We start from the raw sequence: 15914 nt of genomic DNA, 5'->3' as shown, positions 1-15914 counted from the left end.
GCGAACAACGTCCGGAGAGAAGTTTGAGGGCGACACGCTTCGGAGGGGGAAGGCAGCGGAGGGCGCTGGGTGCGCGGCCTCTTAGAGGCAGACTCGCTGGGCCCCTCCTTCTCTTACGCGCGTCAATCATTCGCCGTTCCCGTTGGCGATTGGTCACGACCGAGAAAGTACATTTATTTTTTCCCACAGCAGCGTGTTTTGAAGAAGTGATCCAGTCTGAGTCAGTGGCCGTTTCTCCCCGCTGGCTGGACGATAGACGCGCGGGCGTCTGCAATCGCGTGTTCAAAAACCGATAATATCTCGCCGTATACTTTCGTCAATATTGGCCCTATTGCCTTTATCAAAAGTTTTTCGTTGAATCGCTCGCTTCAATTTAGAATTTTCTGGGAATACCCGCGTGGTGTCCATTTCTTACACGGTACTATAATAGAAATCAACCTTACTTGGTAATAGCGTTAAAGGCTAGTGGACCAACGTACTTTTCCACTTTTTGACTCAGTTAACATTGATTTCTAGTATACTTAATGGGTCCTTCCCGTACCTCCCCTCACTTATTGACAAAACTGACACATTTTATTCTATTACTTTTTGTTGGTGCTCTTAAAATATCTCTTTATTATCCAACAGTAGTTCAACACGAAACTTTTGTGAAAACGTCAAATACGAGAAATTTGCCAGTTAAGATAGATTGTTAATTAAATAGAGATCCTTAAATAAATCTCGCATTAAAATGATTAGTTTATTTAGAAGCTATTTAACGTTGCAATAATTCCCAATTTACCTTACGAATATTTTTCCATGCAAAATAATTAATTTCGTCAAACCTTCAACTAACCTAGTTAAATTACGCCAAGAGGTAGTAAAGTCCATAATAAAAAGGGGCAAAAAAAGCTATACCCTAACAAATTTAAAGTAATGATAAAATTTACGAAACACTCGAACCAATAGGTGTTCGAGAATAAAATTTAATAGATCTTTGAGTCAAAAACAAATTTATTTTAATTTAATTTGCTTTTTTTGCACCCTTTCTATTATGGACTTTTCAACCATTTCGCGAATTTTAACTGCATTATAACCTAAACTTGGATATCTTCAAATTAGGTTCTAAAATTCAGGGACGTTCACAAGGATTAGTGAGAGACAGGATAACTCTCGATTTTTATAAACTATTTTTTCCGAGACAATTGGGCAAATCTAAAAAAAAATTAAAAGCTTCCTAAAAAGATTAAAAAAAATAAAAAATATATAAACTTTTTAAGGTTGACGCCCAGCTTAAATCTCGTATTTTATTTAGCAATTCACCTATGTAATGGTTTTAATATTTTCTCCATGACGGGCGGCGATGGGCACCGCCTTGTAGCCGAATGAAGAACTTCCGGTCTTATGACGTATCTTTGACGAAATTCGTGGAATTGTTAGCGTGTACAAACAATAGAATCGTGCTGGCTAGTTTTAAGGGGATTTATTCCCAATTCAGAAGTAAAACAAAAAATCGAATTCACGATAAAATTAGACAAGATGGCGGCCATGGCTCAAAGTTAGGGTGTGAAAGTTGGAGGGCTATGACACTAGTTATGATGACGTCAAGAGAATACTCCCCTCATCCTTGAATTCGTCCTAATAAGTGAATGCTCATAATTTCGTAGCGTTTTTTAATCTTGGTTTTATTCCAAAAACAAATAAACGGTTGTTAACATGCTAAAAATAATAATTGTATAATTCTCATTATAGTGCGATTATACCTTTTCGGCTTAAAAATATACATATAAAAAAAAACAGAACGTGTTCGCAGACTTAAAACCCATCACAATTACCACTTATAATGATATTTGTCCGGTTAGTTTTTAAAACGGCTTTAATTACCAAAGATTACAGAACAAATATTTCAAAATAATGATAAATACAGGCTAATTTTAAAAGTGGCTTGAGGTAAGTTCTTTTTGATGCCAAGGTCTTTTAGAAAAGCTTCTTGACTATTGGTTCGCTTTCACTTAGTATTAAAACGCGGCTTAATTTTATTAAAAATATATTTCCGGATAAGTGAGCGTTACAATATTTTACAATTTCGCCTTGCTATAATTTTTGTGCCAACTTTTTTGATTGCATGATGTAAAAATCAGGCGACAGAATTAAAGGCAAGTGGAAAAGCATAATCCTTTTCAGCGAGGTCCTCAATAATCCTTTTTCTCGCGGCTACTTTTGGCTAGAGCAATCCCTCACTGTTACTACTATACTTAGCGATATAGAATCATTTCGGACTAGGTGAGTTAGCCCCCCGACAAAAAAGGTAACCTAATTTCTGCCATAACAAATGAACCGCGTTTCGGCATACATACATACTCGGTGTAAAAGCAAAACCATTTACCTATGACCTGTTATGACCAGGTTTACAGGTGGATTGTTTCGATGTGGGAGAGAAAAAGCCGGGGGGTTCCGCTTTTATTGATTTTTCATGCAGCCTGGAAGACGAGGTACGACATAATGGATCATAATGTTCCCCCGGTTTTTTTTATTCTTTCTCTCTTTCTATGCCTTTATAAATGAAATAAATACCGCGGGTCCTTATCATATATGCCGTCGTTTTATTAAAATCGGCCAGCTGTTCCTGGTGGCTCCCTTCTCCCTGGACACTAGTGCGCGACGTGTGCAACATTTCTACAGGGGTTTGACCTATTTTTCCTCTACCACGTCGTAGCCATCATTACGATAAAGAAATCGTGATTATATTTTGAATACCAAAGATGATTAATAGAGTACGCGTACTGTCAACGAAGTACATGACCTTTGACCTTCGCGGTGGGAGGGGGGGGGTTCGCTGGTGAGTACGCTCAACAACGGGGGGACGGGCGTTGGAGTATAAGCGAAACAAGGAATCTACATTTATTTATTTTTCGACCATTAGACTATATGGGGTAAATTAGGGTTTCTTTTTGTTCTGCTCCGTTCAGGTGAGGCCACCGTCGCTATAATAAGAGAATGAATTCAACTCTCCATTAGGGCACGCCACGCGTCTCGGCGCCAACATTTGAGTCACTGCTTCCCTTCTGCCTCCTTTGCCATTATGTTACTTTCGATCTTTTTGCTTTTACGGGGACTACTCACCCCGGCACTGGGGCTTTCCCCGTTTCTCTCTCTCTCTCTCTCTCTCTCTTTCTCTCTCTCACACACTCTCTCTCTCTCTCTCTCTCTCTCTCTCTCTCTCTCTCTCTCTCTCTCTCTCTCTCTCTCTCTCTCTCTCTCTCTCTCTCTCTCTCTCTCTCTCTCTCTCTCTCTCTCTCTCTCTCTCTCTCTCTCTCTCTCTCTCTCTCTCTCTCTCTCTCTCTCTCTCTCTCTCTCTCTCTCTCTCTCTCTCTCACTCTCTCTCTCTCTCACTCTCTCTCTCTCTCTCTCTCTCTCTCTCTCTCTCTCTCTCTCTCTCTCTCTCTCTCTTTCTCTCTCTCTCTCTCACACTCTCTCTCTCTCTCTCTCACTCTCTCTCTCTCCCTGACTATGAATAACTCGGCCCACTCTGTCTTCTTAGCGGAGTCTGGCGGTGGCGTAACCACGGGGAAAATGAATCCACCCACGCGGCGTTGCGCGGTTAATTTCGTTGTCAGTCTAAAACAAGCTCGCAGATGGTTAAGTTAATTTGGGGATAACCGTAATAGTTTAATCCAACATAAATATTGAACGTCTGAGAAACAGGTGTAATGAAAAGAACATGACAATTTGTTCGGTGTCAATTACGAGCGCGACACTAAGGCTTCTTTCTTATTACTGTCTCAATAACGGAATTAGCAGATGTCTCGCCATTAATTGTTAAGTCGCCTTAAAAGCATACATAGGGCCCCAAATTCGTGTGCAGACCAAATTCCAGCTTGCAGGGCCGGATTCAGATCTTCAGAGGCCCTAATCGCTTTAAAATTTATTTGCCTTTATATATATCTGAGCCTGATTTAGCTACAGCCAGTGGCGTAGCTAAGGTGTCAGTGGTTCGCTAACAAACTCGGTTAGTGGACCTTCTTATCATCAGAACCATTTTAACAGGAATCTTTTGCGGTCCTTCATTCTTCGGGGGCCGCTTTTAGGCAACTGGCTACGCCATTTGTTGTTTTGCACCATATGGTCCATAGTAAATCGGGAAATGGAACGTTTCAGTGGTGCCCCCTAATCCCCTTCATGTTCTAAGCACGGGCTTATTTTGCTTAACGGTTTATCCAGATCTGCCGTCCTGAAATGCAAACAAATTTAAGTCGAAAACTAGAAACGACGCTAGAGTCAAAATTAGCCTTCGAAATAAATCAATTTCTTAACGGTAAAAAGGAGTGTTTCAATTCGCTTTAAAACGGTTTCATACCGCGACAAAACGAATTCACTACGCTCAGTTTTCTTATTTGAAGTTATTTCAGATCTAATTAATGATCTATGAAACTCGAAGCAAAAAAAACCTAATTGCACGAGCCTAACAGTTGCTCAATTGAATTGATAAGTACTAATATGCAGTTATTTGTAGCCGAATTTCCTTGTCCAAAGTAATTGATCTTTCCCCGAGAAGCCAAAAACGCCATATTGCTTAATGCGCTAAAATAAAAACGTTTAAAAAATTATGACACATATTTTGTCGGACCAAAAAATATTGGATTTCCCAACACCATCAGCCCTCTCAGTCACTATCTCTCTCTCTCTTTATTCGTAGAAGTTGCGGAAACACTTTCTAGAATGTCTCCTTCCTCGGAGGCACTTTGATAAATTTGGAGTTCGACTTCCTTTAGAACAACTATGTATTAAAAATGTGCGCCAAATATATAATATTATTTAGTATAATCAAGAATGTATTTATTTATACTCAGGGAGAATGAATATGTCGAGATTATTTTTAGCGTTTCTCCAATTCCACCCATTGGGGCGCCCGGTATGCTCCTCCGCTTTAATAAAATAAAATAATACTGCAATCTCATTGGTTCTTAAAAATTACGTTTTTCGACGCGATTAACGCTGCGGCGGGGACGCAAAAAATAAGACCGCCTCCTTTTTCCACCCCTCTCCCTTAGCGTGACGGGGTTAGGGCCTCAACGTGTCCGTCAATAGTCTCGACATATTCATTCTCCCTGAGTATAAATAAATGCATTCTTGGTATAATGTAATGCAATGCAATGTAATGAAATATATATCATTCCATAATTTATCATTATTAAACGATTTTTTACTGTTGGAAGCGTTTCAATTTTCAATGTGCTTTGGATGTCGACGGCGATTTCTTCGTCCAAAGACTACTCGCGGAGAGTTATCGGTCCTAAATGGGAATATAACCTGCAAAGCAATGTTTATGGAAGACCCCTTCAATTTTTCAAATTTCTCTGTACAGTGGCGCCAAACTTTTTTAAAGCCAAACGAAAGGGGCCAGAGCGGCAAACGTTGGTGTTCCACTTCAAATACCTGATGTTATATTCCCTTTAATTACGTAATGATTTATTTACTCATTGACAAAAGAGACTATAGAGATATTTTAGTGACCACGTGACCAACGTCACTAATGCTTTTTAGCAAAGAGAAACCCCCACAACATGGCGACCGTTTCCACTGGTAAAGCTAGGGAGAGCAGACGACGTGATACATCTCTATAATTGAAAATAGGAATAGGAAGTCTTAAACTTATGTTTTGTCAGTTATGATAAAGCTTTGATATTTCAAATCAAAACGTAATATTGAAATCCATATAGACAAATTAACGTTAATCATTTAATTAGTACTCTCCAAAAAATAAAGATTCAGATGATACATCTTTGAGGTGGGATAGGGGCAATATATAAAAAAATTAAAGGTAGAATAAGTGAGGTGGGGGCAGTAATTTCATTTCAAATTCAAACAAATCTGCATTTTGGAATACTAGGATAGGAATTTTCTCCGGGTTTTCGCAGTCAATTATTTAGCAAAATCTTCTTTCAACGAATCATCTACCAACAAACAACTTGAAGGAAAGACGCACGCGTCCTAATTTTGGACAAAGAGGTAGAAATAGTGGCTCCTAAATACTTTTCACCCTAAAAGTTAACCAACAGCGTTCATGTGATGGCTATTGGGCTTAAAGCTAAGATTTACATTTCCGGGGCACATTTAACCCGTCTATTGCTCTTAATCTCTAGACTCCGTCAATACTCTTAAACGCGGCACGCTCCCAATTAGATCTATGTGGATCACTTTGGCAACGGTGGATGGCCATCAACACTCTCGATATAAGCCTCATGAGAGAAAAGCCTTAATACTTCCTGCGGGATTTCAGGCTATTACGTTTTTCCCTCCGCAAAATTCGGAGGCAGCGATCGAGTTTCGCCATTTCACCGCTGCAAGTCAAATTGGCGCTGGCGTCTCCTATTCCGCGACTCCACTCCAATTTTTGTTTCGTATATTCGAAGCCGGGGGTCCGCGCTGCAATCTTTTGTGATCTTAATGAATCATGATTTCGAAGCCGCTTTTAATACCTTATTCTTTCGTTTTGTTTGAGTGATAACTGCCCGAGACTATTAATTTCGCGAGAGATTCGTGGACGTATTAACGTCTCATTAAGTGGCAAAATGATCGAGCTGCCCCCCGCGATAGGTTTGATAATCACTCATTCACCGCCGCGCGACTTCGATAGATCTGTTACATCGTTGCCAGTTTCTCAAAATTATCGATTTTATAAAAAAAATCGCACGTTTGATAATGAGTCCTAAAAAAAGTTGGAATTTTGGTGCCAGTCTTAGTCGAAGTTCATATTTACGATAAATCCAAAAAAAATTACGGTTAAATCAAGTTGGACCAATTGAAAATAATCTTTACTAAAATGAAAAATATTACAACCGGTTTTCCGCAAGATTCGAAAATTATCAAGCGAATTATCGAAATAGCGTGCTATTTAGTATGCCGTTAAAATTATCGTACAGTTACCAAAATTAGCTCGAAATTATCGTACGTCTTGCAACGCTTATCTCTTGCTTTCGGTATTAACATTCTGGCTTGGGCGGGGAACTGGCAATCCATGCAGCGCGTCGCCTTGTTTTCATTCGTATCAAATTAATAATTGATTGAGTTTTCGTAATAACGTTACCTCCTACAGAGTCCTACTGTCCCAGAAATAATTTAAAAGACCCCCGCGAATGTTCGTTTCTCGTTTAGCCATAAGTGTGCAGAACGCGTTCGTAATCGTATTATAAACGATTTCTAGCCATTTTCCAAGAAAAATAAACAACTGAGACTTAGTTTTAAAAAGTTTTGTTCAGATGCCAAATTCTGTTTTTAAACGCTTTTCTCATTTATTATCCGGGAACATAGTAGTGCCGCTAGGGTGTACAAAGCTTTACTGTCTAGTACAGTTTGTAGTCTTTTTCCACATCAATTCAATCGGCGATTGTTAAATGTGCTCTCTGGCGGTATAGTTAAGAACTAACGGAAAACTAGGGTCAAACGGGGATGAGAAAAGGGGGAATGAACATAAAGCTAATCCATGTGGCTACCACCATGTTGTGGGCTTGTGGCGCGTAAAGTTTCGTTTTTCGGATTTAAATTAGCTAGAATTGTGCTTCTAAATTTTAAGTAAATAGCAAATGAATTTTTCTTCATTAACTTATGAAACGATGTTCATTTCTCCACTAAAAAATGGGGAAAAAAGAATAGTTCTTTTTGTAAAATAACCTTGGCCATCTTGTTGAAATGTTGCCTCCCCGCTTCAGCTGTGGATCCGTTTTCTCACCCACTAAAGAGTTTATGAACTCATTCTTAGGCATTGGCTGAACTATTCCAGGGCAACATTTCAACAAGTTGGGCAAGCGTAAAGACATTTTATAAAATCAACTATTGGAAGTCGATTTTGTTTCTGTTAAGTGTTTACCAAGGCTTAATAAACAACCTTTTTATCGCTATCAATTTCAGAATTTGTCTATTGTAATATTGATTTTATTTCGTAGATGATGATGATAATTTAGGGTTTAGGGAATGGTAAAAAAAAATAACTCCACTCATACGATGTTCGCTGCTGAATCTTGAATCACATTTACACGATTTGCATACACAGTTTTTAATTTTTCCCAATAAAAATATAATCTAATGCTAAAAAATTATCATCAAACGGATTGTCGCGGCAAAAAAAGACCGTTGTAAAAGCTGAGGTAGAACCATAGATATAGGAAACGTATATAAAGGTCTAGATAAAATATTTCAAAGGGAGTGAATACGGAGGTGACAGGCTGACAGCTAGCAGAAACGCGTAATTTCTGCAGGCTATCCTTATAAGGCGCTATCCTATCTATCGGCACGGCCAACTTTGATCACGCGCTGTTCGCGCTACTACAGCCAATACATTCGTCGAAATTCCGCGAGCAAGGATCTTCCCCCTATAAACTGTACTATAATGTGTAGGAGTTCAGCGCCACGCTCGGTGGTTATATTATCTTCAATGTAAAAACTATACTAAAAATAATAGTCCGCTAGGGGCGCTGACGTCATACACATCTTTTGCTCATAGGTTAACACAGAAACGCCAACGAATGAGATGGCCGCTGTAGCGCGAGAGATGCGCGAGAAATCAAAGTTGGCCGTGCTATCGGTAAGAAAGCTCGTGCTATCGTCGCGAGAACCATTGTCTCCTCCTTTAAAATTATACTAAAAGTCACCAACAGATGGTGTCTAAAGACTACGGCCTGCGGAAAGGTCAAGCACTTAGTACTAAAATGCTAAGAGAGCTCGCGCTCTTGGTCACGTGCCTTCCTCGGTGTCTGCTAGGTGTCAATTCCGTATTTTTTGTTAGGCTTAGACGCCCCGAAATTTATATACATTTCTTATAACTATGATTGTAATATTGATTTTATTTCGTAGATGATGATGATAATTTAGGGTTTAGGGAATGGTATAAAAAAATAACTCCACTCATACGCTGTTCGCTGCTGAATCTTGAATCACATTTGCACGATTTACATACACAGTTTTTAATTTTTCCCAATAAAAATACAATCTAATGCTAAAAAATTATCATCAAACGGATTGTCACAGCAAAAAAAAAAGACTGTTGTAAAAGCTGAGGTAGAACCATAGATATAAGAAATAAAGGTCTAGATAAATTTCGGGGCGTCTAAGCCTATCATAAAATACGGAATTGACACCTAGCAGACACCGAGGAAGGCACGTGACCAAGAGCGCGAGCTCTCTTATCATTTTAGTACTAAGTGCTTGACCTTTCCGCAGGCCGTAGTCTTTAGACACCATCTGTTGGTGGCTTTTAGCATAATTTTTAAGCAGGAGACAATGGCTCTCGCGGCGATAGCACGAGCTTTCTTACCGATAGATAGCGTCTTATAAGGATAGCCTGCAGGAATTACGCGTTTCTGCTAGCTGTCACCTCCGTATTAACTCCTTTTGAAATATTTTATCTAGACCTTTATATACGTTTCATATATCTATGGGTAGAACCGTCTGCTATTTTTTTTTTTTTTCAAAATTCAAGTGTGATATTGAAAACTACTAGATGGCGGTAACCGTTTCCTTTTTGTGACGTATTGACCCGAGTAAAATTTCGTCGGGGGGGGGGGGATATAAAGAGGAAGAGCATTTAACAAGGGTCTTTCGGAGCTGCCTATAGGAATAACATGGGAACGGGGAGTCCCTTGTGTTAATTAGTCCATGATCTCAACAACGTATTTTCTGCACCCGATTTCTCCAGTTTTCACGCCATAAATAAGCAGATCGTCTTCAAACGTTGTCCAATATTCAATTAGCGTAGAGCCAAATTAAAAAACATCGGTATTATAAGGATATAAGATAGAGACCAGAAGGTATTTATTCATATAAAATAACTATGTTAAGCAGATTCGCGACCATCGTAGCTAAATTTTCCCCGGCATGAGAGAGGGGCTTTAGGTTTTTCTAAATAGCAAAGGCCAGTGGGTGCGGGAGGCGAGTGCCCCCCCTTGACGCTTAAGCTTTGCATGTGACTTGATGATTTCTTATTACACCCATAGCTCAAGATGTCTTAAAGCCCATTGAGTTTTTTCTGTATCTGCCACTGGCAAATGCTCACGTTAGAAGTATTCATCTACGCCAACCACCAATGAAACCTGCACCTTCGCAGGCTCAAGCCAAGATTCGTAGAGAAAAATACAGTATTGGGCTCAAGCCACTATACACTGAGAGTGAAATCGTGGAAGTGTGTGCTGCATTTAAACTGCGGAAATTACACTGCCTAAGGACATTTATAGTAAATATGAACCATCTTTTCCTGATGTAATACTTTTGGAAAGTTAATATACGCCTATATTAAAAGGTGGGTAAGAATGTCGACCCACCCCGCAAAATTTGAATTTACATGAAGAACTAATAAGAAACTGCTATTTCGTTAGGTACCAGTCGTCTGAAACGCAGACGATTTTGCACCGAAAACACAAAACTACGCAAGACAGTAAATTGGTCACCATACAAATTAAAATTTCATAGGGTAGGTCAACATTTTTACCCACCTTTTAATATAGGCGTTACAAGCGGTAGATGGATACCTATATAAAAAATACATCATACACTCCTGCTATTAGATATTTTAGTTTCTGATAATTTGACTGTTCTGGTTAAGGGCAGGTGACTAATTACTACGTAATTTCGGGAGTGGGATCTTTCCCATTTTTACAGTTTGTTACGTAATTTGTGACCAGCCCCAGGGCACTTCTCACTTGGCGTTTCGTTCAAGTTAAGAGTCAAATTATATTTTTAAAGATAATAACTACGATCATGTGATAATATAAATTTCTTTATTTTCAAAACATTATAAAATACCAATTCCGATTCTAATACAACATAATTTAATCTAATAAAATTATACGAAGAAATCTTAACTTTTGACCATTTGCCTTTCTATTAAAGACCTGAACTTCCCATTCGGTATGGACATTAAGCGGTCGTAATTTCCAAATTCGGCCACAGTGCCTTTGTCCAGCAAGGCGACGTGATTGGCTTTGAGAATAGTGGACAGTCGGTGAGCTATCGTAATGACCGTCCTTCCATTCATCAGTCGCTCTAAGGCCTCTTGCACCAAATGCTCGCTGTGAGCGTCCAGCGCGCTGCGAGAATTTCAAAGGGTTCGTTTAATCATAGTAATTTTAAGCGCGGTCCAACAGCGTTGCCAGACGTACAACAATTATCGTACACTGCATTTTTTGGCCTACGATAATTTCAACGGAAACTTTTTAATATTTATTTTTTGTTTTAGTCAAGATATTTTCAATTTAAAGGTTATTATAATTTTTGATTTACCACCAAATTGAAGGCCGGTACTATGACGACAAAATTCAAATTTACCGCCAATATAGCATTTTTTTCTAAATCGATCAGGCCTTTTATCTATATTTTGATTTTCACGATCTGGCAACTCTGAGCGCGAATGCCGTGTAGACCTTACCTAGTAGCTTCGTCTAGTATAAGTATCTTTGGATTCTACAAAATAATTGAGCTTTAGAACTACGAAGCCTGATTGTTTAAATATTTAAAAGAGAGCACCTTTATTAAGGCTCTGGCTATCGTTATTCTTTGACGTTGGCCACCTAAAAAAAGGTGTTATCATCAAATTCAGTTACAAGATGACCTCAGAGTTAGTGAAAACATTGGAAACAAATTTGTGAATAAGGGTTTGTTATTGATTTCTCAACAAACGAAGGCGCCAGCTATCATTTGGGGAAAATCATTCGTTTGAGTTAATACGATACTTCAATAATTATTGTGGTCAGTTTTTAGAAAGCAGATACTATATATTTTTCTAGAATCAGGGGCTGGGGGAATAAATTACTAAGCATATCTTAGTAGATGATGCGTCATACACTGCGCATGGGCAGACTGCATTATTGAAATGGTGTACTAATAAAGTTCCGTGATGATTAAAGTAAAACAATGGTAATAGAAATTATCATTAAAATTTCGAAGTAGGGTAAGAAGAGTAACGCTATGACGTCATTTTACTTCGATTCTGCGTTGGAAAGTTTTAGGGAACCCATGCGATACCAGTTTGATTTTAATTCCTTGTGAGAGGGAGCCAGGGCCGGCGTTAGGGGGAGGGGGGTAAGCGGGGCAAAAGTACCCCGGGGCCCGGGTGCCTAATTAAAATATTAAAAAACCAAATATTGGAGTAAAAAAATTTGGGGGTGGGTTGGGGCCTGAGAACGCTTACCTGGTGCCCGAAATTCCTAGCGCCGGCCCTGGAGGAAACTTATTCTTTGAGCACGAGTGGGTTTGTGAGCAACACTAAAAAAGTCTTAAGAAAGTCATCCTCTTTAAGTATAAATAAATGCACAATGGTTATTCCCCCAAACAGAGAATGGGAGGTGGGGGGGGGGGGGGGTGTTACTACACAACTCTTGGGATGGCATGTGTATATTGTATAGCAAGAGCACTGCATATTTGAATGGCAGACTCATAGATTTTCACCATAAGTGTATAATATGCCTAATTCAAAAGTTTTACTGGGCGATATTCACAAGACCGACTGCATTATGGGCTTTGTCGCCGTTTACGTCCCCTAGCCTTTGACAGCGCCTCCATAGGGGGAGATTTTCTTCTTGTGATGACGTCACTCCGTTACTAGCTCTCAGTAAAATATTCCCCAAAGTGGCAAATTATGGAATAATAATATAAACTTATGCTTTCACCAATAGACCACATATAAAAGAGTTTTTATTCCTCTTTCTAGTTTCTTTGGCATACTTATGTGTCCTATGACAGCCAATGTGGTACATTACACAATTGACAGGAAAGCACTACCAATACAGATTTCAACATCAATTGCAAATTCAGTTATACACCCCCTCCCCCCCCCCCCTCCTCTCCAGTAGGGATGAAAATTGGAACCTTATTGGTACCAATTTGCTATACTGATAAAAAAATATTGGTTGAAACTCAAAATAGGAATTGGAATCTTTTAACTTATATTGTCAGCCAACATAAATTTATACATGCAAATAAATTCATTAATTAATTACTGATATCAATTTAGTGCAATTATTACCTGATAACATAACTCCTCTTTCTCCAACCAAAGTGTCAAATTTTTCAGTAAATCTTTGTACAAACTCCCAGGCGTTTGCTTCTATTGAAACCTGCTCTAATTCAGATCTGGAGACCTCTCTTTCAGTGCCGTATAATATATTTTCTCTGATAGTGCCAGAGAAAAGAACAGGCTCTTGGCTGACTAAGCCCGTATTTTTTCTTAGCCACTGAGGATCCAAATTTCTAATATCACTTCCATCTACTAATATAGATCCTGTAAAAAAAATGAGACTCCATTTCTGGAATTCAGATTAAACGTATATTTTATCTTACCTGAATTAGTGTCGTAGAAACGTAATAACAGAGCTGCTATTGTGGATTTCCCAGAACCACTTGCTCCAACTACAGCAACTACATTACCTGTAGGTATTTTGAGTGAAAAATTTTCAAGAACAAGCATGTCAGGTCGATTTGGATAAAAAAAGTTGACATCGTTAAATTGTACATTCCCTTGTAAATCACTGGGAATTAATCCACCTTTAAATATAAAAAAAAAATTATTTTATAAAATTTAAATATTAAATAGTAAAAATTTACCAGAAATGGGTATAGCTGGTTTTCTTTCCAATAATTCCCACAAGCGAGTTGAAGCTCCAAGAGCTCTCATGGTCTCTGTGTAGAAACTACTCAGTCCTATTTTTGTAAAAATGTATATATAAAGAAATAGGCTGTACCATGGCTGTACATAAAATTAAAATTACCTCCAAGATAGATTCCAACATAACCAGCATACATTAAGAAAGAGCCTAAATCTCCAACTGTAATTTGAGAATTAGACATCATGGTACCGCCATAATAAAGCACTGTTAATATTACAATATTCCCACTCAATCCAGCCTGAAATAATTTTTATAAATTTACTAAATTAACTTATATAATTAATATCAAATGATTAACATACACATCCGTAGAATATTGCCCTGGCCATGGATTCTTTTTGAGCCAATTCCAACACCTTTACTATTTTCAAACGGTATCTTTCACTCTCGTATTGTTCGCGAGCGTAAGCTCTAACTGTTCGGATGTTTCCAATATGTTCTTCGGCTACCTTTTTCCATTAGACTTTAACATTTTAATAAGACAAGGGAAAATAGTGTTAACATTTAAGTAACCTTTCATCAACCTGAGTAGCTTGGGCCAGAGAGTCTTGCACCGATTTTGAAATATTGCGGAGATATCTTCCATAAAATACCGCTCCCAAAGTAACAGGAGGAACAATTGTAAGGCCTACTAAAGTCAATTCGGGTGAAGTATAAGTCTAAGTAATGAGTAATGAAAGAAAAACTTTTATAAAACCAAATAACTAAGATAAATGAAACTTTTACAGATTTTCACCATCATTCCAATTCCAGTAATCACAGCAAATGTAGACCTCAACCCATCAGAAATATTCATTGTAACTGAATAGCCAACTACAGATGTGTCTGTAGATAAACGATTTATCAATTCACCAGTTTTTACTTTATCAAAAAATCCAACTTCTTGTTTTAAAACTGCATCGTATAACATTGTGCGAAGTCTGTTAATTATTCTTTGACCTAAGATTACAAAAAAACACTGTAATTACCAAGTAATTGTTTCATTTGGGGAAATCAAAAAATATAAATACCAGCCATTGTCATTAAATAGGAACGACCGAAATTAGCTCCAGCACCAATTACAAATACTACAACTAGGATTTCACAAATTGTTGCAAGTTTCCCTTTAATTTCACTTAAGGAAGAGTTATACATAATATCTATGATTTTTCCCATACAAAATGGAAATGCCATCGTAACTGTACTTGAAATTAGTAGTAAAAGAGTGGCACCTATTAAAGTATTACAAGTATTTAAATTGTTTATGAATTAAATGAATAAGGCAGGTGTTTATTATTACCAGTTAATGACCATTTCTCAGGTTTGGCTAGCTGAAACAGACGTTTAAGATCTGTTTTTTCAATCTTTTTAACTGACTTTGAGTTATCACTTAAATTTCTATAAATTTGTCTCTCGACAAATAACAAGTTTTTTATACATTTATTTCTTGAAGAAGCAACTGACTTTCCAGCGATTTCATAATGTATCCTGCTGGGTTTGAAGCTTGAAAATGTCTTTAGGTACCCATGCCTGTAATTTGTCAAAATAAAAGTTTCCAGAACCTTGCCTTTAGTTGCATTAATATAACAATGAAGTCTTGCGAGACATGCCATTTCTCTTAAATTTTAGTAAATTAAAAAATATTCATATTCCTATGTTTACAAAACAACATGATCAGTTGATCACAAAATCTGTGGAACTTGAAAGTACAGTTTTTTCGCCACATAAACGAGACTATAGTGTCTGCAATCATATTGAGGTGGGAAAGAGGGGTCCATCCATAGAAATCTCATAGGTACCTAGAATACTGCCGAGTAACTGAGAAATAGCCAAACAGCCGTGGCAATTAAAGCCGGTAACGTGTGACATCTATCTTGAGTTCTTAATAAATAATAAACTACATTTTACATTACGTCCCTATAGAACCAGCTGCAATTCAGACTTGGAAACATAGAAATCGGATAACAAACTAGAACGATTTTTGAAATTTTGTAGTGGGGTCCGTTTAGAACTTTTAAAAACCCTGCCTTTGGCCCATGCTTTTCGTTTGGCTGGCAACGAAAGTTACGCCATCGGTTCCAAACTGGTGAACTAACACTCTACAAGATGTATTTATTTATACTGATAATAAACAAAGATAATATATAACTACGTACCCTAGATTCGAAATCACGGCGTTTCTCGATAGCGCGTTTTCTGTTGAGGCTCTTACTGAGTTCGGAAAAATCGGGCTCCATAGCAGGGTGGGAAATAAGGAATTTCAAGAGATAACCCAAGATTATATTACTCACCTTTAGTTTTCTT

The 15914-nt window shown here is 38.0% G+C and overlaps 1 protein-coding gene across 3 annotated transcripts; it reads right to left on the bottom strand.

Annotated features, from left to right (window-relative positions):
- Positions 1-10737: 10737 nt before the first annotated feature.
- LOC149947218 (ATP-binding cassette sub-family B member 10, mitochondrial) lies at positions 10738-15360 on the bottom strand. Of its 3 annotated transcripts, XM_090172962.1 has the most exons (13): positions 14911-15063; positions 14816-14842; positions 14642-14745; positions 14368-14570; positions 14156-14290; positions 13934-14080; positions 13734-13869; positions 13570-13665; positions 13306-13509; positions 12992-13246; positions 11494-11537; positions 11396-11430; positions 10738-11057 (listed from the first exon to the last, which is right to left on the bottom strand). In XM_090172962.1, exons 1-13 carry the CDS (start codon positions 14922-14924, stop codon positions 10829-10831), a joined length of 1629 nt encoding a protein of 542 aa, XP_090029088.1. In that variant the 5' UTR covers positions 14925-15063; the 3' UTR covers positions 10738-10828. The 3 variants fall into 3 exon arrangements, with proteins under 3 accessions (XP_090029088.1, XP_090029087.1, XP_090029085.1); XM_090172961.1 differs by having other exon boundaries at positions 13570-13644; positions 14642-14842; positions 14911-15360; XM_090172959.1 differs by having other exon boundaries at positions 14642-14842; positions 14911-15358.
- Between the last annotated feature and the right edge of the window lie 554 nt (positions 15361-15914).

Source organism: Leiobunum rupestre, chromosome 4 (genome assembly GCF_980474605.1).
Source record: "Leiobunum rupestre chromosome 4, qqLeiRupe1.1.hap1, whole genome shotgun sequence".
Lineage (NCBI taxonomy): Eukaryota > Metazoa > Arthropoda > Arachnida > Opiliones > Sclerosomatidae > Leiobunum > Leiobunum rupestre.
Note: the sequence above shows the minus strand (reverse complement) of the source record. Positions and strands in the feature narration are given on the sequence as shown.

Excerpts from the sequence above, each read along its gene's own strand:
- LOC149947218 (XM_090172959.1), bottom strand. The coding sequence starts at position 15,223 with ATGGCATGTCTCGCAAGACTTCATTGTTATATTAATGCAACTAAAGGC. Across the intron at positions 14,843-14,910 it reads TGAGAAATGGTCATTAACTG|GTGCCACTCTTTTACTACTA; the intron begins GTAATAATAAAC and ends ATACTTTAATAG. Across the intron at positions 11,058-11,395 it reads ATACTAGACGAAGCTACTAG|CGCGCTGGACGCTCACAGCG; the intron begins GTAAGGTCTACA and ends AAATTCTCGCAG.